Source organism: Triturus cristatus, chromosome 7, assembly GCF_964204655.1.
Source record: "Triturus cristatus chromosome 7, aTriCri1.1, whole genome shotgun sequence".
Taxonomy (NCBI): domain Eukaryota; kingdom Metazoa; phylum Chordata; class Amphibia; order Caudata; family Salamandridae; genus Triturus; species Triturus cristatus.
In genome coordinates this window covers 810,458,931-810,484,482 of record NC_140590.1, presented here as the reverse complement: position 1 = coordinate 810,484,482, position 25,552 = coordinate 810,458,931, and the positions used below count along the sequence as shown (strand labels likewise).

Genomic DNA, 25,552 nt, shown 5'->3' with positions numbered 1-25,552 from the left:
AAACATCCATACAACATCTCTTCAAAGATGACAATCAAACTTAATCCATCTGACAACACCCATTGAACGTCAGTGCAAAAACAACGCAGCAACATTTATGAGAAATCATCCATACAATATTAATTCACAAAAGTCACTTCAACAACATAGATAACTACCATCCAACACCCATAGAACGGCCGTGCAAAAACACTGAGCAAATACCTATCCAAAAGCATCCATACAACATCCTGCCAAAACATCCATACAATATTACTTCAAAGACGTCTGTCCAACAAGATCCAATTACACCCATCCAACACCCATAGAGTATGACCCATAGAAAAACACAACGAACAAACACCTATTCAAAACATCCATACATCATGTTAAAGCATCCGTACAACATTATTTCGAAGACACAGTCCAACAACATCCAACCACACCCATCCAACACCCATAGAGTATGACGCATAGAAAAACACAACGAACAAACACCTATTCAAAACATCCATACATCATGTTAAAGCATCCGTACAACATTATTTCGAAGACACAGTCCAACAACATCCAACCACACCCATCCAACACCCATAGAGTATGACGCATAGAAAAACACAACGAACAAACACCTATTCAAAACATCCATACATCATGTTAAAGCATCCGTACAAGATTATTTCGAAGACACAGTCCAACAACATCCAACCACACCCATAGAGTATGACCCATAGAAAAACACAACAAACAAACACCTATCCAAAAACATCCATACAACATTATTTCAAAGACGCAGTCTAACAACATCCAATTACACACATCCAACACCCATAAAAAACGTCCATTCAACACCCATAGAATTTGACCCATAGAAAAACTCAACGAACAAACACCTATCGAAAAACATCCATACAGCATCATGCCAAAACATCCATACAACATTATTTGAAATACGCAGTCCAACAACATCGGATAACACTCATTCAACACCTATAGAATGTTCGTGCAAAAAACATCGAACACAAAAATATCCAAAAACATCGATACAACATTCAGCCAAAAGGTCTATACACCAACATTACTTCAAACAGGCCAATCAAACAGCATCCACCTAGTACAGTCCTTACAACAACAGAAATCACTCAGTTTTTATAAGTACATTTTCAAAAGGAGCCACAATTAATAAACATAGTTTTGACCAACTGCCCAGGCAATGTCTAATCAGAAAGAATTGGCATGGGTGGGGATATAACCTTGCAAAAGTAACGAGATGCCATGTGGGAGAAAGTAGGTCCTGTGTAGGTCTAGGAAATATGGTGAATAGAATGTAACTGGAATTTGCAAGGCGTTAAAAAAGACGCCACTCAAAGTTTCAAAGAAAAGTCTAGTTTTAAGAGATACCAAAAGAGGATTTTTGATCAATTGCGTAAATTAACTGATGACTGGTTAAAAGGGGGCAGGGGTTATGATGCAGGCTTCAGAGGATGGCCATTCATAGTGCAGCTTTCTTAGTTGCCCTTTTTATCGACTTCAGTAAGAGGAGAGGCTGAGTCAGTCCTGCGGAATTCACACGTGCGACCTGAAAGTTACACTTTTATGTTGTCAGCAGGTGCTGCCCCAGATGAGCTGTGACCCGTGCTACTTTATTTGATCCCAGCTCCCTTCCTGGCCCCTCTGCTGATACTATTGTGAGTAATGCTCCACTGAATGAAACGAATAGACCCTTATTCTGGGCAGAGTGAGTGAGGGGAAGGTGTTCTGCGGGGGGAGGGGCACGGACGATGGAAGCGGTGATATACAGAGGGCCACTTAAAACTATACAAGAAGAGGAGGACCAAATAAAGGGCGAGGGTGGACTATATTATGTGGCAAGGAAGGGCAAAATATGCAACATTATGCGCACATTTTGAAGCAATATTACTTCACTGTGTTTGTGTTTTTACGCATGTTAACACTGTGATTTCAACGCTGTATTAATTTAAAATCGAAATACCACATTTAACAACTAAAAGGAGACGTCCCTCTGCGCATCAAAAGGCCTGCCACTGCAGAGCAACGCATGTGCTGGTGTTTTTTTGGGACTAACTTTTGATCCGTTTGAGCTAGAAAGATTTTTGTTTTTTAAAATCTGCAAATTATGTAGAAGATGATGGGTTATGTGGCAAATGTTCCAAATTCATAATTGATTGGCAAATGCAGCGCCACGGAATGGCATAATTCCAGTGCCCCAGCCTATTTATCGCTCATCTGTAATGCTACCCATGCAGGCCCAGCCGCACAGGGCCTCTTAAGCCCGCAGCGTGGAGACTGTGGCTCTGTGCCCAGCACACTACGGCACATGCTTCTAGGTATCAGACACTGCTGATAAGACTGGAAGGGTTTATTGCCTCGGTGAGCATTTTTGCTCAGAATCTGGCAGAAACAATGAGTATTTTGTTTGAACATGTGCCACACTTGTGTGGAGGCCAGCGGGGCTACTGCACTAGGCAGAGGTGGGTCTTCGGAGAAGGATTGAGGGGCGAAGGCGAGAGTGAGGTGTCTTTTAATATAATCACCGAAATCTGGGGCTCTTTATACAAAGTCCCTTGAATGCCACAACCCAGGGAGGACCTGGCCTGGCAGTTTGGGAAGGACCATCCCATGGGGAACAGAGACTGATTTGCATATGGCTAGGTCTGAACTGGAAAGGCATGGGGAGCAAACAACGATGGATAGACCCAGACCTCTGTACTGGGGTGAATGTTTGACATTGTGACGCATTCTGTCCATCAAATTTTTTTTTGCATTTGTCATCCCGAGCGGGCAGGTGTATGCCCAGACGTGGGTCCCGTGCGCTCCATGCCACTGGAGTCAAGCTAGCCTGGCTGATGAGGAGTGAAGCCCTGAAATTAGTCCCAGGATGCTTGTTTTCGGTTAAAGGAGGATCTGGCCTGGCAGTTTGGACTGGACTGTTCCCATGGGGAGGACAAGACTGATTTGCATATGGCTGGGTCTGAACTGGAAAGGCGTCAGGTGGAAAAAAAGTGATGGATTTAAGCTCAGATCTCTGTACTGAAGTGAATGTTTGACATTGTGCAGCATTCTGTCAATCAATTGTTCTTTTTGCAACCCCTAACTTATCTGCATGTGGTAGGTTCTGTATCCACACCCTAGAGCTGGCTTGTTTGATATGTTGAGGCAATCTCCTCAGTTCAACAATCCTAGAGGCAACACCTGTGCGTGGCTGACTTTGAAGCTGGGGAACCAGGTTCGAGTTTGGCGGACAAATCAACATCCTGTTATTCTGGGCAAATCACTTAATCTCCCTGTGCCTAAAAATGAATATGTCTCCTGTAGTGCAACTGGTGCTCATGTATAGTGCTTTGATACCTCCAGGCTGAGTTTGTGCTATATAAAACTGCAAAAAAACACTGGCCAGTTCTGGAGGTGGCCCACTCTGGACTCATATGCCCATCCTCTGAGCCGCCCCAGCCCTAGACGTGGCATTCCAATGATGTCTGAGACAATCTCCTGAGTTCAACAGTCCTAGAGCTGACAGTAAGCGTATCCCGGGTACCAGTCCCCTGAGCCTATCAAGAGCTGGAGGTGGCAGGATCCGTGTCCATGTGCCAGTCGCTGGGTAGCTTCCCAGTCTGAGAGGCTCTGCATCCTGCAGCGCATGCCATGATCCGAGTCAGCCCAGGAGGCGACGGGTTCTGTATCCCAGAGCCAGTCATTATAGCCACTCAGCACTCGGGATGAGATGCTCTGCATCCTGCAGCGCATGCCATGATCCGAGTCAGCCCAGGAGACGACAGGTTCTGTATCCCAGAGGCAGTTGCTGTAGCCACTCAGCACTCGGGATGAGATGCTCTGCCTCGCCGCGCCTGCGCTCCGCATTGGTGATTGCTTCAAAGAGCTTTGGTGTCACACACAGTTACCGAGGTAATAAACTGCACCGCTTGGGTCGTGCTCGCTCGTTCAGGCAGGCAGAGATACCCTTGAAAGTCGACCCTTACTTTGTGCACGTGTCCTATAATAACACAAGCCACGCTTAGAGAGAGATTTAGTTGATTAAAGCAGACTGCACATCCAAACCACAGGACAAATTACAGGCCAGGCAGCTCACCACAAACACTGTTAACCACAAGAGAGGAAAATGGCCCCTGTTCCTGTCAGCAAAGTGCAGGCTTATCCTCAGCCCTTGTTTGTTTCAAGCGTAGGGAGGAAAGAGTTCCCTTGGCGAAGGAGGGCTTCGCCTCACTTCTCCTGGTTGTGTTTTTTTCTGGTCTTCCTTGTAATTTACCCCAGTGGACTCGACTATCTGGGATTCCTCTGAAGGAGGTGCTCCCTCTTGGAACTCTAGACAATATAGCTGTCCTACAACTAATTAATGAGAAGTATGTGGCTACTAGAGGAGGGTTGTATATGCTGCATTTATAGACGTTTCCACGGCATTCGAAAAAGTAGATTGCCCGGTGCTGTGGAAAAAATGGACAGATCTTGGAATGCCAGGCCCCTCACTGCATCTAACACCGCCCTTCGTGCTTCCACAGGTGTAAAGTTTTACTAGGAGGTGATCGTGGACTTTCCAGGGAAATTCAGAAGAAGAATGGTTTACAACAAAGGTGTTTATTAGCCCCGATGCTATTTTTCCTATATATCTTGGACCTACCTACCTCTCTCTCACAAAGGTGTGGCAATTCTGTGATTACTAGGGGGAGGTCAGTCACGTCTTCTGTATGCAGACAGCACAGTGATTTTGGATCTTACTCCTAGAGGTCTAAATTTCCGGTTGGTTGCTTTACAACATTAAGCTCGCGTACATTATTTAAACATGAACACCTCTAAAAGTAAAATACCCTGTTTCCATGCAGAGAAAAAACTTAAATATCACATCTTTCTCTGGTACTTTAGGGTACTTTAGGGTCTCAAAAAATGGAAGTGGTAAAAACCTATATCTTCTTAGGGAAAATCATGTGCAGCAATTTGAGTGACAGTGATCACATTAAAAGCAACACGTGTAAGGCCCTACCTCAGGCCAAGGGTTTGGGTGCACTTTACGGTGCTACTGGTAGGAGACATTTTTCCCACCTCTTAGAGGTTTGTCGGGCTAAAGTCCCTGTCCCCCTAAAATATGCAGTGGAGCTCATTGATATTCTTAGATGGCAATTCTTGAATGGAATTGAAGGGTAGGTGTTGAGAAAGTTTACGTCTTGTAACACCGTAATACCAGTGGCTGCTTGGAAATGGGAATTCGAAGTGCATACGTTCAGGGCTTGGCAGGTTTTTTTTGCTGGGTGGCTTGTCTTGGGAGGAGTAAAGAGGATAGATTAAGACACCACACGAGAAAGGAAATCCTGGTTGAAAAGAAGGATAAGACACTAGTTTTGAGGAACTATAAGTAAGCTACGTCCCAAGTGGCTCGAGTCTAGTTTGGTGCTTAAGCAACCTCCCTCTCAACTAAAGGTTAGTTTGAAGTATTCTTAGCAGGCCTTAAGATTTCATTTGGATAGTGAGGCCTGTGCCACAAATGGGGATCCCTAAGGGTAAAAGACACCTTGTTAATGAACAAAGCACAACCATATGTAAAATGGAAAGTGTCCGGCGCTTTTGGTTTCTATGGCAATGGAATAGCCTTCCTCTAAATTGTTTGACTTCTAAATGGTATGTAACCCCTGAAGTTTGTAACTTTTGCCAGTAAGGGATTCAAAATTGGAATCATGTATTATTCATTTGCCCAGCTCTATTATTGCATGGCTGCAAATGGTTGAGGCCTATTTTCCTGAAGTTCTCAGTTCAACCTTCTTCTGAAGTTTTACAGACTCGAACTGACCATCCAGAGGAATTGTTTGTTATCACATTTTTTTACTTTTTTAAATGTTTCCTAAACTTATATTGGTCTAGTTTTGAAACTTGTGCTAAAAGATTTGAATTTGGATATGTCTTAATGTACTTTATTGTTTCAGAGAAATAATGCAGGTTCAACTGATTTCTATACATTTTCAGCTAATAACCTGATTTCGTATATGTTTCAATGAATTTTACTAATCTTAATTTGAAACAGACATTTCATATGTAGTATTTATTGGCCTGATTTTTCTATGTGGATCTCTTCGGAGTTCCGAAACATTGAATAAATAAAACTTGAAAGCTTGAAACTTGAGGAGGCGTTCCCTACTTTTCTTCCATTCCTCAGCAGAGAACCAACCTCTGGCACCTAAAGTCCACCCTGATCCAATACCGAGGGAGGTTACTGCTCTCCATACAGGTTATAAGGAGTCTATTGGCTGGTGGCAATGGCTCTAGGTTCAGCGGCACCAACTATTTAAAGGAACAGAAATGGTGTTAGCCATACACTGAAAATAAGATATTTTCTGACCCCCCGCTGGTGCAGATGTTGTCCAGCAGCTGTTTTGTGAATTCCCTGTAAATCCTACAATTTTAGTAGGGTTGCCTGAAGCCATAGTATGTTGGCATATTCAATCTGGAAGAGTGTAAGGCAATGCGCCTTAAACCTTTTCAGGGAAGCAAAGATATGGAACATTTTGTGGAGGCATGTCCTCACGCAGAAGCTTCCTTTGGGATTTGATTTACTTGTGGTACAATGGAGAGAGGGAAGACTTCAATCAGCTCTAGGCTCTTCACTTTGTCTGAGTGGGGTGGTGGAGGCACTAATTGTTGAAGGATGACAGCTGGTCTATTTGCCGCATGCCAGTATTTCGAATTTTGAAGGCTGTAACTTGAGGTGGTTGACAACAACAATCAATTTCTTGTACACTTTGTCTGATACTACTGGCGTCGAGATCTGATGGCGTTTCAAACTTGAAGATGATCTGTGTGTTGTCAACATAGTTACAGCAATTAAGGTTAAATGCAGATAAGGGAATCAGGTACATGGTAAACACTGAACGAGAGGAGCCATGGTTGAACCTTCGTGTATGCCAACCGTGGATTTGAAAGGCTCTGAGGTAGGAAGTGCAATGATGCGTAATCTGTCAGGGAGATTGAAGGTAATCCATTTTAGGACATATTATTGGACACCTTTATCATCAAGTCTCTATAGGAACATAAGGCGTTGAACCATGTCTAAGACGGATGAGAGATCCCGTTTCTGAGTACTGATAATCTAGTTGATTGAATGGTAGATTTGATATTGAGCCATGTGGCTATCAATGCTGATTCAGAACCTTAGCCAGAATGAAGTCCGTTTGGTAGCCCAGGAGCATGTTATTGTCTTCAATGGGTGCGGATATTTGATTCAAAACTGACTTTTCAATGATTTTGGCTACAAATGGCACATGAGCCATCAGTCGATGGGTAGAAGGGTTAGTTTAATCTAGGAGAAGGTTTTATATCCGCCTCATTGAGTTCACTTGAGGATGCCCTGGTACTAAGGGATGATTGATGACGGCTCTGAGTGGGATGACAGCAGAGCATTTGAGAAGAATATCCTTGAGTTTATGAGCCGGACATGAGTCAGCTGGGAAAAGATGTGCCAAAGGCTTTTGTGGTGCTTGTGAAGTCTGCTGGCATACATAGGTTTAAAGGCAAGCAGCTTTGGGTCTTGATTTATTTTATGATCTAAAAGAGGTGTGGATGTGGAAGTTGGGTTCTTCTCTATCGTAGGTCTCTGTTACAGATAGCTTTTGCCTTCAGTTTTGTATCTATTGTTTCCAATACTTTATATGTACTTAGAGTGGGCTTCGGGCCTGTCCCTTGCTCATGATTGGTAGGTTTTATTGTATACTCCGGGTGTCTGCTTTTGATTGATGACTTTCCTCCCTATTCTTGTGCTTATGCTGCCCACGAACATTTCAGTTTCACACTGTGTAGATTGGATGATGTATGCTTGACTGCTAACGTCAGATCTTGCTATGAACCGCGCAGGAGGGACTTTTTCCCCTCATCCTTTCTCACTCCCTCTTCTCCTCTTCCTTCCCATTACTTTCTCTTCTCGTCCACTTTACCACCCCTTACCCAGTATCCTTTTACCCCCAAGCCCACTTTTGTATTTTACTTCATGACAACCCGCCGTGCTATCAAGAAGTGGTCCATCTTAAATACTTTTCTGTGTATTCCTAGATGGCCATCCACACGTGCCTAAAAACACACATGTGTGGTGGGTGTCAAGGAATGGAATTTGCTTTATTTTTAACAAATGCAGTAGATGTGCGTCCACAGCAGCTGTCTTTGAACAGTATTTATTTAAATAAAATACATTCAAATATGGCCGATCTGCATGCCCGCTCATCTGCAGTGGGCATATTGTAATGGACTTTGTTATGTTTTACAAACCCATTCCAAAATAGTCGATGCAGATGTTAATAGGTTTCGCAGCAGAGACAATTGTTTTGCCAAAGCTTGTACTTATAAAGGTACGTTTTCAGGACTTTTGCAATGAGGTGCTCAGCCATAGATTCAGATATATTGTTCATGAGTTTTCATCATATTTGAGTCATGGCATTTCGTGTTCAGGAATTCAGTAATAATTTTATGCAGCTTCAATGATGGGAAAGGGGCTTCTGAGACATGGCACACGTCCAGGAGCCATTTTAGTGTGGCGGTTTCCTTATAGACTCTGGAATGGCTCTGAAGGGCCAGTTTGTGTTTATTGCTGGAAAACGTTTTCCAAACTCTTTCAAAGCTTGCATTTGATATTGTGATTTGAATTCAGAAGTCTTCCTGATTGGTAGACTCCTGGGGCTTAATGTCCGAAATAGATTTGAGTGGCATATAGTCTTCAAAGACAGTTGCCAATTCATTGCAGAATTATTTAACTGTGGACATAACAACCTGCATATTGTTGTCTCTACGGAAAGCATAACGGAGGTCTCATAGATCTCCACACCCTTCGAGGACCAGGACATTTTCCCCCAACACTACCTGACATCCCCTTGAGCCACTTAATGTCCCCCTTGAATCAGTCGGTGCACCTTGTCTGGACTTCAAGAGGAACCTCTGTTGCCCAGAAAAAAGGGACATTTTTCAATAACAAGACTTTGCATGTTGTTGCTAATGGCAATTGTAGGACTCCAAAGAAGAAGACGAATCTATACTATCTGTGTTTGGAGAAGATCTGGCCTCTGACCAGGAGCAGAAGAGCATGGTCCACCATTAGGAAACCTCGGAGAGGGATGTCAGTTGCGTTTCAAGGTGGGAGTGGACCTGCTGAAGGTGTTTCAGCCCCGTGAGCGTGGTCTGCCTGCATTGCGATCACCCACTGTATACAATCCCTTACTGTGCTTGAGTCCGTATCTCCACATTTACATCTTGAGCTGTTGTTCCCTTCACTATAAATTTTATGGTAATTTGTTTCTGGCTGTGGTTGGTCACCTCACTCCATAACTGTTAGAACCATTACTCTAGCCATAACAGTTCTGGATATAGCATGGTTCAAACTTGTGGCTGGACCCCAGTCAAAAATGTCAGTTCCCTATTTCTACCAGATACATACAGTGAATGCCTGGAGACATTTTCAAGATAGGTCCTTTAAGGTTTGGTCCTCCAAGGTCACCAGAGTTGGACACTAAGGCCCTAATTACGAGTTTGGCGGTCCATGGGACCACCGAACGTGCCGTGGCGGTCCGTGGACAAACAGATTAGCCGTCCACCCGCCATATTACGACTATGTGGTGGGACCACCACAGGACCACTGCTACCACCAGGATCCTTGATCCCGTGGCAGTGGTGCATTGATCAGAGGCCATAATATCCTAGAGGGGCAGCTGCTGCACAGCTGAGCATATTATGAGTTTTCTCACTGCCCTCCTTTTCATGGCATTGAGCCTGCCATGAAGAGGGCGGCAGTGAGGAAACTAGGGGGGGTTTACAGGGCCCCCTGGTGCCTCTGTGCACGTGGGTACATGCAGTGGGGGCACATGGTGTGCCCACCCCCTCTTTATGCACCCCCATGTTCCTGCAATGTTGTGTATTTCAGTCTGGGCAGGAACGTGCTTTGTCGTTCCCACTGTGGTGCCTTTCTAAGGCATACTGCCTGAGGCCACCAAACACTGCCTGCCAGACCAGGAGAAAATGTGCTAACCTGGCAGGTGGTCGTTGGACAGATTTGGCGGTGTGGCAGCTGGGCTCTGGCATGGTGGCCCGCTGCCACACTGCCAAAGTCGTAATCAGGCCCTAAGTCTAGTAATAGAGCTAGCCCATTCCTACTGCGCACACTGACTTTGAGAACAATTAGAGCTACCGGTCCCACGTCAATTGTTTCTGAAATCCCTTGCTGTGTATAGAGGTAAACAGATCCCTAGTGGTTCATATCACTGACACTTCAAGATCATTGACTCTGTTCGGCTTTGGACTATCCAGTAGCCATTTTCCTAGCTCGGTGGGAAGATCTGGGGATTAGGTTATTTGGACATTTTTGTAGGATTCTTTCCCATCTGGGGTGCATCCCTAGGAGAGGACTGATTTTTTATAAACCGGGAGAAGAATTACAGGAAGTGCCCTGGTGGTGTACGTGCCTGTTTTTTATGCCCATAGTGCACTGTGGTATTACTGAGGTGTATGTGCAGCCTCTTTTGTAATACAGAAAGTTCCAGCGCTAAATGTGCGCCGACACAATCACATTGTTTTAGAAGGAATAGCTCTTAGAGGATATTCAGTTATTGTGTGTTTTCACTTAGTCTTGATGCTCACTCTCACTATCCATGCACAGTCATGGGCACAAAAGCAGTAACTTGATTATCCAATTAGAATGCAAAATTACCTGCAGCAACTATTTCCCCGTACCATCTTCCCTTTCTTGTTTTTCAGTAAGGCATCATGCAAGTCTAGTTTTAAAGAAAGGTACCAACAAACAACAAGCAGGGAATTTTTTCTAATGTAATGCCAAAGAGAGGTGGGCGAGCCAACAAATGAACAGAGAGCGCTGAGGTAATGGTGTGGTCCGGCTCTTAGAGTCCGTGCATGAGCGGAGGCCTGAACATGTTTATGTAATTCATACAACAAACATCACGTAAAATATGATAAGAGTTTCTTCAAAATTCAAAAGAGTGTATTCTTTAAAATATGAACGCTCTTACACTAATTATTCACATTATAGCACTGGACTTATTAAAAGTGATAGTTTTTAATAACGAACCATTAGGGAACTAAGAAGTAAGACAGTTGTCATGTAAACTCTTTACATGGCGCAGATTGTTGTAGAGCAATATTAGTCTATTAAATGAAACGCAATACGTTTATGTTTTATTATAACTGGTATTCTGTACTCACATATTATAAAGTGCTTCCATATGCAATAATGAAGAGAAATGAGTTTTGGTGAAATAAAATATGTATCAAAAATCAAAAAAGAGCCCTACTATTTTTATGAACCAACTCTCCACTGTGAAGAAAATGCTGTTTTTTTTTAGATAACCCTCACCCACCTGGGTTGCCCCTCGGTGGCATGCTTCATCATCGGGTTCATCCTGTTCTGCTGAGGAACAGGGTTTGCTTCGACCTGCGTGTTACGCGGGAGCACTTTTTAGGATTTTATGATTTTTTAGGATTTTATGATGTGGATCGATGAGTGGGGGTGTGTGTATTATGTAGCGAATGGGATATTAAAGAAACCTGCCTAGTAGGTAAAATATTATTTACTCATCAGTTGTGGTCACTACTAAGAGCAGGTGGTGGGGGGGAGAAGGGGGAAGGGGTGAGAGCAGAGGAGGTAATACAAAAAATAAAAGTAAACAGACTTACCTGGGTGATGCCAGGTGCTGCCGTCTCTTCTCCATCTCCTCTGCACCACAACAGGAATCTCCCAACCTCCCAGAATCCCCTGTCCAATCACAGCACTGCTTTGAGCAGAATTGTGATTGGTCTGAGCGCCATGGATCGATGCTCAGACAGGGGCTTGGAGGCTTTGCATGTTCCTCACCAGGCTGTGTAATGCAGTCTGGTAGGGAAGATGCAAAGTGCAGTGACGGTTGCCGGACAAATCGTCATGACCACTTTACCATGTTCTTCATACTCCTCCCCCTATCCCCTGCACTGGCCAGCCCAGCCCACCTGCCCCGCCCCACACCCAAGCAGGAAGGAAAACAAAACGATAATAACATTAGTTATTATTGTTTTCGTTTTCCTTTTTACCCTGCTCACAGAGCAGTGGGGAGCCGCTCCTTCGCCTTAGCGAAGGAGCTGCCGATGTTACTCAGGCCTTTAGTTGGTATGATTTAAATCAGAGGCTCAGAATCACAGGATGTTGAGTCAATGCTGAGACTCAAACCTGGTTCTCCAGCTCCAAAGCCTAGCTCTGACCGTAGCACCATACTCTGGTAGAGACAGGGTGACAGGCAGACGCCACTTAAAAACTTGGCTCGTTATGGGCTCGAGTTTCCAACCGTATTAGAACTGAGCCAGAGCCAGGCTTCAGGCTTGAATATGGCTCCAGCTTTCAGTGGCTCACCCACCTCTAACGCAAGACGTCTGAAAGAGTGGAACACACATACAGGGGGTGTCAACTTAGTATGGAGGTGCTCAGGAGTCCCTATACATCCCCCATTCTTGTGATTATTTGGCTCTGCAATGCCTAAGGTCATGATGATCATGGGTACATGGACCCCCAGCCCCTTTCTCTGCCTCAGAGCTACTTAGGAAAATACTGGTAGGGTAACTGTTCCTGTAGGAGTATATCTCAGGGTGGAAACAATGGCACAAGTGAGGAGATCTTCCTATTTAGGAAGTGGTGCCCTCACACACCCATGAGGGTGTCATGCTTCATCATCGGGCTAAGACCCTCATGGGGCCAGTGCTACAATACCCCATGGGCCCACCAAGTGGGCTCTTTAGCAGAGATCTATTAATCAAATAGCCGTTATGATGAGGGCAGGTGTGTTGGATAAGTAAAAGGGGGAGTTAAAAATACTTGAGGTGTACCAAAAAACTATTTAGTCCGGGGTCCTCCTGGTAGAGACAACATTAATGTGCCAATTGTTTGCTGCTAGTTTATGAAGAAAAAGAATTAAGCAAAGTGTGGAGATTGTGTAGGTCGCAGGACCCGTGGGGTATTGCAGAGCCAACCCCAAAAGGAGTTAAGCCCGATGGTGAAGTATGACACCCTCACCGGGTGAATGTTTGCCTTGTTCTGCATCGCGTCCATCATTTGTTTCTTTTGTCACCCTAAGTGGGAAGAAAAGGCCCAGATGTGGTCCCATGCTCAATGCGCCAATGGATTCAAACATGCCTGGCTGATGAGGGGTGATGTCCCGAAACCCGTCCCTGGATGCTTGTTTCTGGTCCAGGGAGGACCCAGCTTGGCAGTTCGGGCCAGACTGTTCCCGTGAGGAGCAGGGTCAAGACTGATTTGCATCTGGCTGGGTCCAAACTGAGGTGGCGTGGTGAGCAAACGAACAATGGATTAAACCCAGATCTTTGCGACTGGGGATGAATGTTTGCATTGTTCATCATTCCGTCCATCATTTGTTCCTTTTGCACATGCTTGTTGTAGGCAGACAACCCAGAGGCAAAAAGAGTATGGCATCAAAGAGCTTGTCGCAATCAGAAATGGCTTTAAGGACTTCCTGTCATGTCACTTAAATCACTGCCTGTAAATCTTCCTCTTATTACAACCCACTACACTGTCTGGAGGATGCATGAAAAGCTGAACTGCTGACTTAATTTGTGTGGTAACGGTTTTTAAAATGTTTGGGATTATCTTTTTTCGATACCACCTGATCCAACACATATGGGATGTTAAACCTACATGAAATGTTTTCCCATCGTGGGGGAGTGAGTGGGAAGCACAACTGAAAAAACAGTGAAGAGAATAAAACAAACGAGAGCTAGTTTTCCAGTTCCGAAAGGAAAGCAATTCATGCCAGAATGGTGCAAACACTTAAAATGTCTAATACGCATGTACATTTATCATGTTCTCAAAACCAGCAACTTAAAAAAAATCTTGTAAAAGTCCAGAAATCAGCCACGATCTACAGTAACCTCCCAAATGATGTTCTAGTTGTGGTACAGTACAATCCTACGGACCTTTTGCTTTTATAGTGAGAGCGGGATAAGGGAACACAGTTGTTTGTATGTCTCCAACCAACAACTAAGCTGCGTGAAAAAAGCTTGCTCGGGTCCAGTTTTCTGCTTCCTCAGTCAGTGCCCCCCAGTATGAATTTACCAGAGGCTGGGGATGGGGAATACTACTTTTGGCAACTATGAGTGATCCAGTGTTTTATGCCTGATATTTCTGGGCGAACAAACAACAGATGTGGTTTTACTGGGCCCAGATCTGCACCCTGTGGATGGAGATTGGCGAGGGGTGCAGGCAGAGGCATAACTATTGCACCCTGGATCCCAAAGAGTGTAGATTGGCTTCCTCTGGTATATGGGAATGCTCCACGAGACACTGTTCATATCTCAGACGACTCTCAGCGGAGGATCCCAGTGGAGGCCATTCTCAACAAGAACATCCACTGGTCCATGTTCCTCCAGGAGGCACTCTTGCACTTCAAAATGGCATCAACATGCTCACCCAAATGCATCCCTAATTAGTCATGTGTATGGGAGAGCAAAAGTAGCCACACTTCGTAACTATTTTAATATAATTTGGTGAATGTCTTCACCCCTTGGGACAGATTGTGTTCAGGAAATGGGCGTGGTCTAAGGGAGCAGGAAAGCCAAAATACTACCCACCTTCGTACCACGAGGAAGCTAAGATGTCATGTATCTCTGCTTACTTTTCATCGCAAGTCCATGGACAAGCTGGCTTGGCAAGTGGTACTCTCCCATGGCGATATATCCACTGCGCGCTCAAGCCTGATGTGTTGTCAATCTAAATATAGGCCATCCTGAGGTTAACACCGATGCAATAACTGGATTACTCAGAGGAGGAAAGTCACAGTGCGGATTTAAAAGCCAGGAGGCCTAGTTGTGCTGGATTGATAATTACTCCAGGAGTCGCCCATGCACACTGTAAGCATGAGGCCATCACACATATATTCAGCGTGTACAATGAAGACTATACTCACATCCATATGCTATCAATGAGCCAAAGTCAAGTGTCTTGATATTCTGAACACAACACTTTATATTATTAGCTATCACTACCCTCATTGGGCTACGACATCCGGCTCGGGTCCTCAAAAATGTAGTTAAAGGGAAGCTTGTATCCGGAATAGCTGATTGTAAGTAGAAGTTCAGGTGCTTGACAATTTATCAAGCATCTCAAGGTAAAAGGCCCTGAAACATGACAGATGACAAAGTTATATAATGAGACATAAAACAAGAATTTTTAATGCAATGGTTTTGCCTATGTAATGAATAAAGAGCTGTGTTCATCAATCATCGTGGGGCAGAATGAAAGAGCTCCCTGACAGATAAAACGGAAGTGGAGAGGATGTGGCGCAGCATGCAGAGCTGCTGACTCGAGAGCTGGGGATCCCAGTTCAAGTCTCAGTGGCGGCGCGCAACATCCTGCGATTCTATGCAAATCAATTAACCTATCCCAGTGATAAATTGTTATATGAATATGCTGCAATGGTAAAAGGCAAGACCGTATGAAACTGATAAGAGAAGCTAACGAGGAACAAGAGTTGGTAAATGCAGGAAAATATGCTACAGCCAATAGAAATGGAGCAAAGGTAAGTGGCATGCACAGGAACTAATGAGAAGCCAGGAATGGAAGGAGGGAGGATGCAAGTCTGTTTTAAGTTTATATTAAAAACAATAGATTTCTCAAGCACAGAGCAAGCACTGTGCAGGCGAAAGCTAAAAAGGTTTGAAGACATGTATACTATACTAATAAAAAAAACAATAGTAAAACTATTTGTACTAATAATAATTTTTTATATAGTGTTTGCATCATGCTACTGCATTCTAAGCAATTAAATAAATGTTTATTTCTACTTTTTGCCTTTGGTCAAGCCTGGGCAGCGCATGTGCTGCTCAGCGAGGCATGTTGTATTCAGGTAGGAACTTGAAGCTCCGCCCACTCTCACCCATATTTTTCATTGGCTTGTGTCACTGTCCACGGTAAACTTTGGCTGTTCATTTGTCAATCGGCTTAGTAGTCCCTCCTTAGTACCGCTTGTCTCATTTTGTGATCTCCCATGGCTAGACCCCCTGTGACGTGTGCTGTTACTTGGTAGGCTTTAATTACAGCCTCTGAGCACTATTTTCTCAAATAGCGTTGTCCTGCCTACTATTACAGGCAGGACACGCTCCCTCCTGACTCTTTTTTTTATTTTTACAGCACGGGCGCTGAATGTATTTGCAATGCAATAGTTCTAGCATTTGCGAAAGTTTAAGCTTTTGACATTGTAAATGTCAATGCTTTTTATTTATCTGTTTTAAAAACAACACATAAAGAAAAAGGCATTGTGGTATACAATGCTAATAGCTCAAACTCTCGTAAATGTGAGACCTATTGCACTGCAAATGTTTGTTTTCTCTGCTATAGGAAGCAGTCAGATGTGTTCCCAGTCATGTCATGATGTGCATATTTTTTGTTGTTTATCTGTTCAAATTGTTGGCAGATGGCACGAGTTGTATGTGCTTTAGGAAACCATATGAGTCATGCATACAAGTGACAGATCAGCATCAGTGGGTCCCAATAATTGCCTTATTTAATTTCTCCCCTTTTGGGATATGAGCATTACAGCTCTGTTAGGGGGGGGTCTGCATGTTAGATATATGAAAGCCGCAGCTGATATACAACAAGTGGAGATGGGCAGGCGCACCAGTAATCTCGAAGAACTGGCTTGCACCGAGAGTGTGGGCCTTACCCTTGTGTCCTGTCAGCTGAGGGATCAGGGAGTGTATGTTGCCTTGTCAAATGTGCATCTTAACCGGGACCCTCTCTGGAGTTTTCGCCTCAGCTCATAGGACAGGGGCACCCTTGCCAGGTCTTTAGTTCGGCTGCTATCCCAGCTGAGGCTTGGGAGGCTCCTTACACAGGCTCGAAAGCGCCTTTGTTATTCTAATTCCTGGACAACAAAGTGACTCACCGACTTCAGGTACAGCATGAAATCCCTACCTCCAGCGGCTAATCTTGGAAATCTGAACATGACAGCCGGTTTAAATGGATTACTTCTATCCGCCGTTCTTGAAACTGGGATACGTTCTTAGCAGACTCATGAGAAGGGACAAACTCACATTAAACAATCATCTAATTGCCTATAGAACATCTCCCATTTTCAGCTATGAGCCTCTGAAACAATATATGTGTATACGTGGGTTAACAACGTGCTGCAGGGTTTTATACGGACTGCTGACTCAGCCTTTCATCCTTCCGAGACTGATAAAATAAGCACCCCAGAGTTAATAAAAGAGGAACACAGATCATGATTACAGGACTTTGGAGCCGTGAGACAGCGGCAGTAAGCGCCTGATAAAACCCATGAGAGCACCTGATTGTCCATGTTATTGAAAGGAAACGCCCACAATCAACCAGTCCGACCCCCTCAATAGCTCGCCCCAGCTTGCAGGGATCCAACAAGACATGGCTTGGGACGCCTCTCAGTACGCCCAGTGGACAGTGAGCCTTCAGGATAACAGGACAGGCCGGCTTTAGGGCAGTGTGACTGATGCAGCCAAACCTGGCACTCACATGGGGGATGGGCGGCGCTCTTTAAAAATAATTTATGGCTTAAAAGCACTTCTTGTAGAGACCCTTGTGTGTCCAGCAGTTTGCAGGCAACAATAAAAAATGTCAAGATAGCTCTGGTGATTAATGTTCCTGCTGGATAGAGATCGGAGTTTTACTTGCGGCAGTTTTGACTCAACCTAAAGTAGTGCAGAGGGTTAATGTGCCTGCTGCACAAAACATGCACCATGCAGATCACCGAACCGAGTGTGAGTGAACTATCTAGCATTATGAAAGAAACTGAAATGCGTGTCAGAGAGGAGGAGAAATGCGGGGCCCTGTTGGAGGGTGGTAGTGAGGGAATCCGTGGAGAAGGGTCACTGGGGGCACCAAACACAGAATGTTGTACCTGCGCCACCGGCGCTTAAGCCGGCCCTGTAGCAGGTATTGCGCTATCCGACCCACACTGAGTTAAAAGCATTTAGTAAGAGAGAGGTTATTATTATCCCAGCAAGTAAACAGAGTGTACAGTCATATAGCGACACGCCATTACCCTGTACCGAGCGCACAGCTTGCATCTGTAATTAGGACACGTGCTATTAACCTTTCAAAACTCACAACATAGTCATTAGGTCCTGGGTTAGCGTCCAGTTCAGGTCATGGAGTGTGCATGGCATTCCTAGGGTAGGTCATTGCCCGTGGAGTGTACCCAGCCTATGAAACAACATTATCAGGCGTGTTATCATTCCTTCAGTATATGCAAGGTACCGGACATCCGTATAAATAGTGACTAACAATTCACCGCACACTAAGAAAGGAGGAAAATAGTACTTAAGCTGGCGGGTACATGGAATTTGCAATTAGTCATTAGAGGAAATACTATTAACGTTTAAGTGCATGTAGCACACCATGAGACATGAGGACTTAGGTCATGGCCCTTCCAATGTACCCAGAGTATCGCACTAGGAGCCAATAGGAGGGGGCATCACACCTTCCAGCCACCCAAAGTCCTGCACTAGGGGTTATTGCGAGTTGATCATTACTCCCTAGAATACATCCAGATTAGATGGAGTACGGTGGAGAAAGGCATTACCTCTCCAAGCATTCCAAGCATTAATTGGAGGGTTTTTAGGTATTAGTTAGTTATCTGGAAGACATCTATTGACCCTACAAGTACTCTAAGAGTTCAAGGATCCATTGACAGGCAGGCACTGCCGTTCCACTGCACGCACCCAGAGTACAAGGAGTCATGGACTGACAGATAGTGAACCTTCTGGTACCCAGAGTACAAGGAGTCATGAACAGGCAGATATTTACCCTTCTGGTACTAAGAGTACAAGGCGTTATTGACAGACAGATATTGCCCTCTCTGGTACACCCAGAGTACAAGGAGTCATTAACAGGCAGATATTGACCCTTCTGGCACACCCAGAGAATAAGGAGTCATTAACAGGCAGATATTGACCCTCCTGGTATTCAGAATACAAGGTGTTATTGACAGACAGATATTGACCTCTCTGGTACACCCAGAGTACAAGGAGTCATTAACAGGCAGATATAGACCCTCCTGGTATTCAGACTACAAGGCGTTATTGACAGACAGATATTGACCTCTCTGGTACACCCAGAGTACAAGGAGTCATTAACAGGCAGATATTGACCTTTCTGGCACACCCAGAGAATAAGGAGTCATGAACAGGCAGATATTGACCCTTCTGGTACACCCAGAGTAGAAGGAGTCATTGAGGCGCACATGGACAGTACAGTATCCCAAGTTAGACATGATACAAAGTTCGGTTACATGGGGGCATATCAACAACAGCCGGCGATAATTATCGCTCAGCGCTCTTAGCGTGAGGATAATTATCGCCGGCTAGCGTGAATTTTTATCGCTGAGATAGCGTGCTATTAGCAACGCTTATCTCAATAGCGATAAAAATCTACACGCTAACAGGCTAACGTGAGATTATCGCTGGAAACCCAGCGATAATCACACGTTACCTTGTTGATAGGGACAGGCAAACTTAGCCATGATATCCTCCTTCCATAGGATATCATGGCTAAGTCTGAAAGGGGCATATCAACAAGGGCTTTATCTCTGCTTTTTTGGCTTTAAAAGCCAAAAAAGCAGAGATAAAACTAGCGCCCTATCAACAACAGGGTGCTAACACGCAAATTTGCATGTTAGCACCCTTTTACTCTACGCTTGCCCTTGCATCTCTAATGAGATGCAAAGGGGGCGTTCCAGAGTAAAATAATAGGAGAAATGTCGCTAAGCGACATTTCTCCTATTATCAAGAATGTCGCTAACCCTGTTAGAGACAAAAAAAGCAGCGCTAACCGCGGTTAACGCTGCTTTTTTACGTCTGCTAATTTTCAGACTTAGCCATGATATCCTATGGAAGGAGGATATCATGGCTAAGTTTGCCTGTCCCTATCAACAAGGTAACGTGTGATTATCGCTGGGTTTCCAGCGATAATCTCACGTTAGCCTGTTAGCGTGTAGATTTTTATCGCTATTGAGATAAGCGTTGCTAATAGCACGCTATCTCAGCGATAAAAATTCACGCTAGCCGGCGATAATTATCCTCACGCTAAGAGCGCTGAGCGATAATTATCGCCGGCTGTTGTTGATATGCCCCAAAATTAGCAGACGTAAAAAAGCAGCGTTAACCGCGGTTAGCGCTGCTTTTTTTGTCTCTAACAGGGTTAGCGACATTCTTGATAATAGGAGAAATGTCGCTTAGCGACATTTCTCCTATTATTTTACTCTGGAACGCCCCCTTTGCATCTCATTAGAGATGCAAGGGCAAGCGTAGAGTAAAAGGGTGCTAACATGCAAATTTGCGTGTTAGCACCCTGTTGTTGATAGGGCGCTAGTTTTATCTCTGCTTTTTTGGCTTTTAAAGCCAAAAAAGCAGAGATAAAGCCCTTGTTGATATGCCCCATGGTGAGTGACAACAACGAGGCTCTGCTTAGGAACGCTAGATGAGTGGCACATGAAAGGGCTTAGTGTGGTCAGTGGAGTCAGGAAGAAGTTGTGTACTTAGGACATCAGTACAGGGAGGCTTGTCAAAGGATGGGAGGGCAGGGGGCTCCCTACGCTCATGGAACAGCAGATGCATTTCGATGTTGGTAAATGGGTGGGTTTAAGAGGACAGAATAAGGTCACTTGTAGGCAGGGCAAGAGGGGTGTGAGTAGGGCGGGGGGGGGGGGGCACCCAGAGATCTATAGCCATTAGCCAGCAGGGAAAGGAGGAGTCCTGCTCCTGAAACCACTTGGACTTGTGTCCAGGTCAGCTGGCCTCCCCTGCAGACGGCGCCCCGTTTGAAAGGCCACGCATGTCTAGTCCAGAAGAGGGCACATCTGCAGCCTGTGTGCAGCTCACAGGCTGCATCCGGAGAGTTGTCCAGATCTGGGCTGACAATGGCACAGACTCTCTCCCAGAGCTTCTGCACAAGGATAAAGAAGGACTAGCATGAAGGACAGGCGGGCGACCGAGAGGTAAATGGTTAAAACAAACAGTCCTTTGAATATTAAAGACTAAATCCATAAACTGGATTGAAGTACAGGGAGACAGAGAGACCCCAGACCTTAAGGAAAACACACAGCGAAAGAGCCGTCCTGTGTGTGTGGACCCGGAGGCCACAGCATAAGACCAGTGCGAGGGAGGGGCGGGGGAGTGTAAAGGGTGCACGCTCCGGAGATATGATTTACTTTCAAAGCAAGAGTAGTCTTTGAAGGGTATAAGCTTGAAGCACGAGTGCTGGAAGCCACGAGTAGAAACGTCTGCAAAAGGCAAAGGACGGAAGAGAGAGCACGGGCAGACTGGGGGCCATGGACGGCTCGTGCGCCGTAAAGGCGTAGGGGCTGGCCTGCTGCTGCCCCAGCCTGCCTATGTATCCGTGACAATATGCGCGTGACATACGGCCACATACCAAGTATGACCATGGCACAATGCACGAGACTGCTGCACGCGTGATGCTGTGCATTGTGCACATCAAGTAACCCCAAGTCAAACGCGACACTGCCACACACATCCAGCTTGCGCATGTTAAACTGTGCATGACACACTGAGACAGGAAGAAAACCTATAAAACACCACGCAGCCCATTACACTGCATTTAAGTGGAGCACACAAAATGCCAACATGACAAGGCATTGCACACAACACGGTGGGAAATACAATGTGCACACCAGGCACGTTCATGTCACATTGCACATATAGCTTAGGCTTGCAAACTAATCCCAGATCGCACACCAAACAAATGTGTGTCATACAACCTGCACACATATACCTGACTTAATCTATGCACAGTGCGGATAGTACAGGGTGAAAGGCAGCGCACACACATTTCTCAGATGGCGCCTACACGTCGCTGTAAATAGGAAATAACGTGCAAGGTCCGCCAGCGCTCCCTGCCGTGACCCCTCTGCTCCTCACAGCGGCTCGTGCGCCCTCGCCCTCCGCACTCTCCTGTCTCTGTGCGTGTCTCTGGTCATGTAGCCTCTCTCTGTGTCGGTGATTTTGCAGCTATGCAAGCGCTTTAAGTTGTTGGCCCTTCCTGGCACTGTACCCTCCCTCCCCATCCCCGTACATAGTTGCCCTTCTCAGTGTCCTTCCTGCTGCCCCATCATTGTGTCTCGTTGCCCTTCTCCCTGCCTCCTGTTGCCTCTCGTTATGTCCTGTTACCCCACTGTGAGACCAGCTGTGCCTCTCTAGGGTTTTGCCCTGTGTCTCATAAACCTCCCCCCTCGCCCCCCGGGCCCTGTTGCCCCTCGCCCTGTGACCCTGGGGCGTGCCGTGTTGTCCGTCCCCGGTGTCATGCTCTGTCGCCCGTGCTTACCGCTCTCTCTCCCCGGGCCCTGTCTCTCCACTCTGTGCCTGTCTCTGTTGCCCCCTGCCAGGGTCTCGTCTTTGGACCCTTCTGCCAGTGAGCACCCTGTCCCAGCCCGGGGTCAGAAGGCTCCGTACCTGGCCGCAGTGCTGCTACCGGACTCTAGTCGCTGCCTGTCCGGGGATCCTGTGCCGCCCGGGCCCCTCCTGATGCCATCTTCGCCCTCAGGTGAGGCGCCCCTTGAACCCTGTCCCTTTGAGGTGATGTCCCGGGTGAGCAGGCACCGGCTGAAGCGAAGCCCCCGCTGGGGAAGTCCTGAGGAGGTGGCGAGGAGGCTTCTTCCCGGCTCAGGTGAGCACTCTGTGTGAGTGAGGCCAGAGCAGGAGAGGTGGGGCCAGGTGTGAGCACTCCCCGCCTCCCTGCTCACTCACGTCCCATCTCCTGTGTCTCCCTCGCGCTGCCTCTGTGGTTATTCTGTCGCCCAATGCTGCGCTTTACAGTCCCACTATTTTTATTAACTTTATGCCTAGAGCTCCCCTCTCTTCCCGCCATTAACTATATTGAGTCAACTTGGTCTGAATCGCTTTCTTTTTGTTCTCTTGCACGTTAAAGCATTCTCGTGTCCCGATCACCACTTCTACCGTCCCCTTCCGCTCGCTTTCTGCCCCTCTCTCACTATTCCCCTAGACCCCCATCTTTCTCTCATCTGGCAATGCCCTTTACCTCGCCCTTTCTGTCTAGATAGCTCTCTGTCTCACATTCGCCTAATCTCTATTCTTTCTTCTCCCTTTCTCTTTTTCCTTTTGCTCTGTTTCTCTCTTTTTCAATTCTCCTTTCACTTGTTCTCTCTCTCTTTTGCTCTCCCACCCTCTCTTAAAATCTCCACCTCTTTCTCCCGCTGCCTCTATTTCGCTTGCATGCTCTTTCTATCTCCATTTCTTTCCACCTTCTTTCTCTTACCCCTTCCCTCTGCTCCTATTTCTGTTCCCTTCTAGCTCCTGTTTCCTTCTAATCGGTCTTTTCCTTTCTCTCTGCCTGGGGCTGTCTATCCTGAGTCAGGGTCACCTACCTGTGCTCCCTTTCCGTAAATCCCTTCATCTACCGCAGCAGTCTTTCTCGTATTCCTTTCTCTGGCTCGCTGAACCGCCATGTTTTTCCATTTCAAGACTCTAGCTAATGACTCTCTCCATCCCTCTGTTACTCAGTGTCCTGAACAAGGGAGTAGTCAGTAAATTAAAATACTCCCCACTTTGAACCCAGGCGTTTATGGCACCAAGCAATTGAAGCAAGTCAATGCGACCCTCCCCAGAAGAGCTTGCTTGACTCTTCCATCCAAGCATCTATCCATTCATCCTTTAATCCTTCCAACACAGTAGCGGCCCGTGGAGGGAGTTCCGTGAGGCTGTGGGGCACATTTTGCGATGCAGTGTGCGCAACAAAATTCGTTTTATTTATTTAATTGTTTACTTATCTCCGTTCATCCATATTCCAGTGTTTACTACCCCCCCGCCCTGCCTCCCCACCCCATGAAACTCCCTCCATGGGCCGCTACTGTTCCAACCACTCACTGATATCCATAATTTCACCTTTATGTTATGTCATCTATTCAGTCTTTCATCCAACATTAAGGCTATCCCCATAACGTTATGAATGTCCCTCCATCCATCCACCCAGGGCTTTAAGTGGGATGAAAAAACTGGGGGGGGGGGGGGGGGGGGTCTTTCAAAGGGGCGTGGTCAATGTAATGAAGGGCGTGGCTTAAAAACATGTACGCTAAAAATCTGTGCTTAGCATAGTGTGCCGCCCTACTTGTATTTTGCTGTTTCTGTCATTGCATCCAGATATATGACACAACAAGTAACATCATACCTACAACAAGTCAGGACTATTGTCTTTGTCAAGGTTATTAGTTGCATATGATAAATAGGAAGCAACTATGGCTTGTATATAATGGTGAAAAAGCTTCCACTTAAAGCCCTGGTGACACCACAACAATGTTGCTGCTCCTGAGTATCAAAAAGAGAAGGGAATTCCAGAGAGAAAATGACTCTCTTTAGAGGATTTCCCTTCCCCTACAATGCTCACCTGGCATGATGTCATGCAGTAACTTCTCCACTAGTGAGAAGTGAACAGTGTGAGCAAGCCACATCGATGTGCCTGCTGACACTGCAGTCTGGAAAAAAAACGGACCGCCTCTGCCAGGGCACAAAACAAAGCCCGATAGAGACCCGTTTCGAGGCCCACTTTAAACAAGCATTGGCATAGCCAATAGGTCTCGCCTTTTGGACCCTATAAGTGTTTAGCCATGCAACAGTTGCATAACTAAATACTTCTAAGGTCCCAAAAGCGAGACCTATTGGCTATGCAAAGTGAAAGTGATCGCGAGCACATCAAACATCAAAGCGGCCGTGCGGCCGCGAAACCGAAAGTAATCACGGTAAAGCGCGGCGCGCGCGCCCGCGCACATGCACTGTAGCTCTAGGCTGGCCTGGAAGCACTTTTTGGAGCCCTCTCAATAAGTCTCGCCAGACCAGCACATGCGCTGGGTCAGGCGAGACCTAAAAACTGCCAGTGCTCAGCAGCAGTGAGACTGGCCTACTTAAAGCCCTGCATTCGCTCATCCAAATACAAACCTATTGATATATCTTCAACTCTATCCATCAAACATATCCCTCCATCCATCCTTTTACTCAGGCATCCATCCTTTCATGTATCCACCCCTTTCATTGATCCATCCATCCATTCAGTCATCCATCCTTTTGTTCATCCACCCACCCATTCATTCATCCACCCACCTTTTCACTCAACCATTCATCCTTTCACTCATGATCCACCTTTCAACCATCCATCCGTCCACTCATCCTTATTTACCCTTTCACTCATCCATCCCTTCTCTCACTCATCCTTCCATCCACACTTTCACTCATCCATCCACCCACCATTTCATCCAGCCATCCATGTACCATTCCTTTCACTCATCAATCCATCCTTTCACTCATCCATCCTTCCACATTTCACTCCGTATATCGATTCAGCATTTCACTCCATCCATCTAGCTATCCACTCATCGATCCATCCATTTACCCTTTCACTCATCCATCCATCATTTCACTAACTCATTCATCCATCCTTTGTCTCATCCTCCATCATCCACTCTTTCACTCATCTATCCATTCACCCTTTCATCCATCCATCCCTCCTCCCTTTTGCTCATCCAGCCTTACATTC

The 25,552-nt window shown here is 45.8% G+C and overlaps 1 protein-coding gene across 3 annotated transcripts in view; it reads right to left on the bottom strand.

The window, feature by feature from the left end:
• Positions 1 to 23,531, bottom strand: part of FAT2 (FAT atypical cadherin 2) — a 249,212-nt gene extending 225,681 nt beyond the window's left edge. Inside the window, exon 1 of one of the 3 annotated variants that reach the window (XM_085617672.1) lies at positions 23,394 to 23,531. In XM_085617672.1, the coding sequence (XP_085473798.1) occupies positions 23,394 to 23,422 (29 nt within the window). In that variant the 5' untranslated portion in view covers positions 23,423 to 23,531. Of the gene's footprint in view, positions 1 to 22,333; positions 22,666 to 23,393 lie in introns of those variants that run through there. The other 2 variants (XM_085617673.1, XM_085617674.1) reach the window with 2 other exon arrangements.
• Positions 23,532 to 25,552: the final 2,021 nt, after the last annotated feature.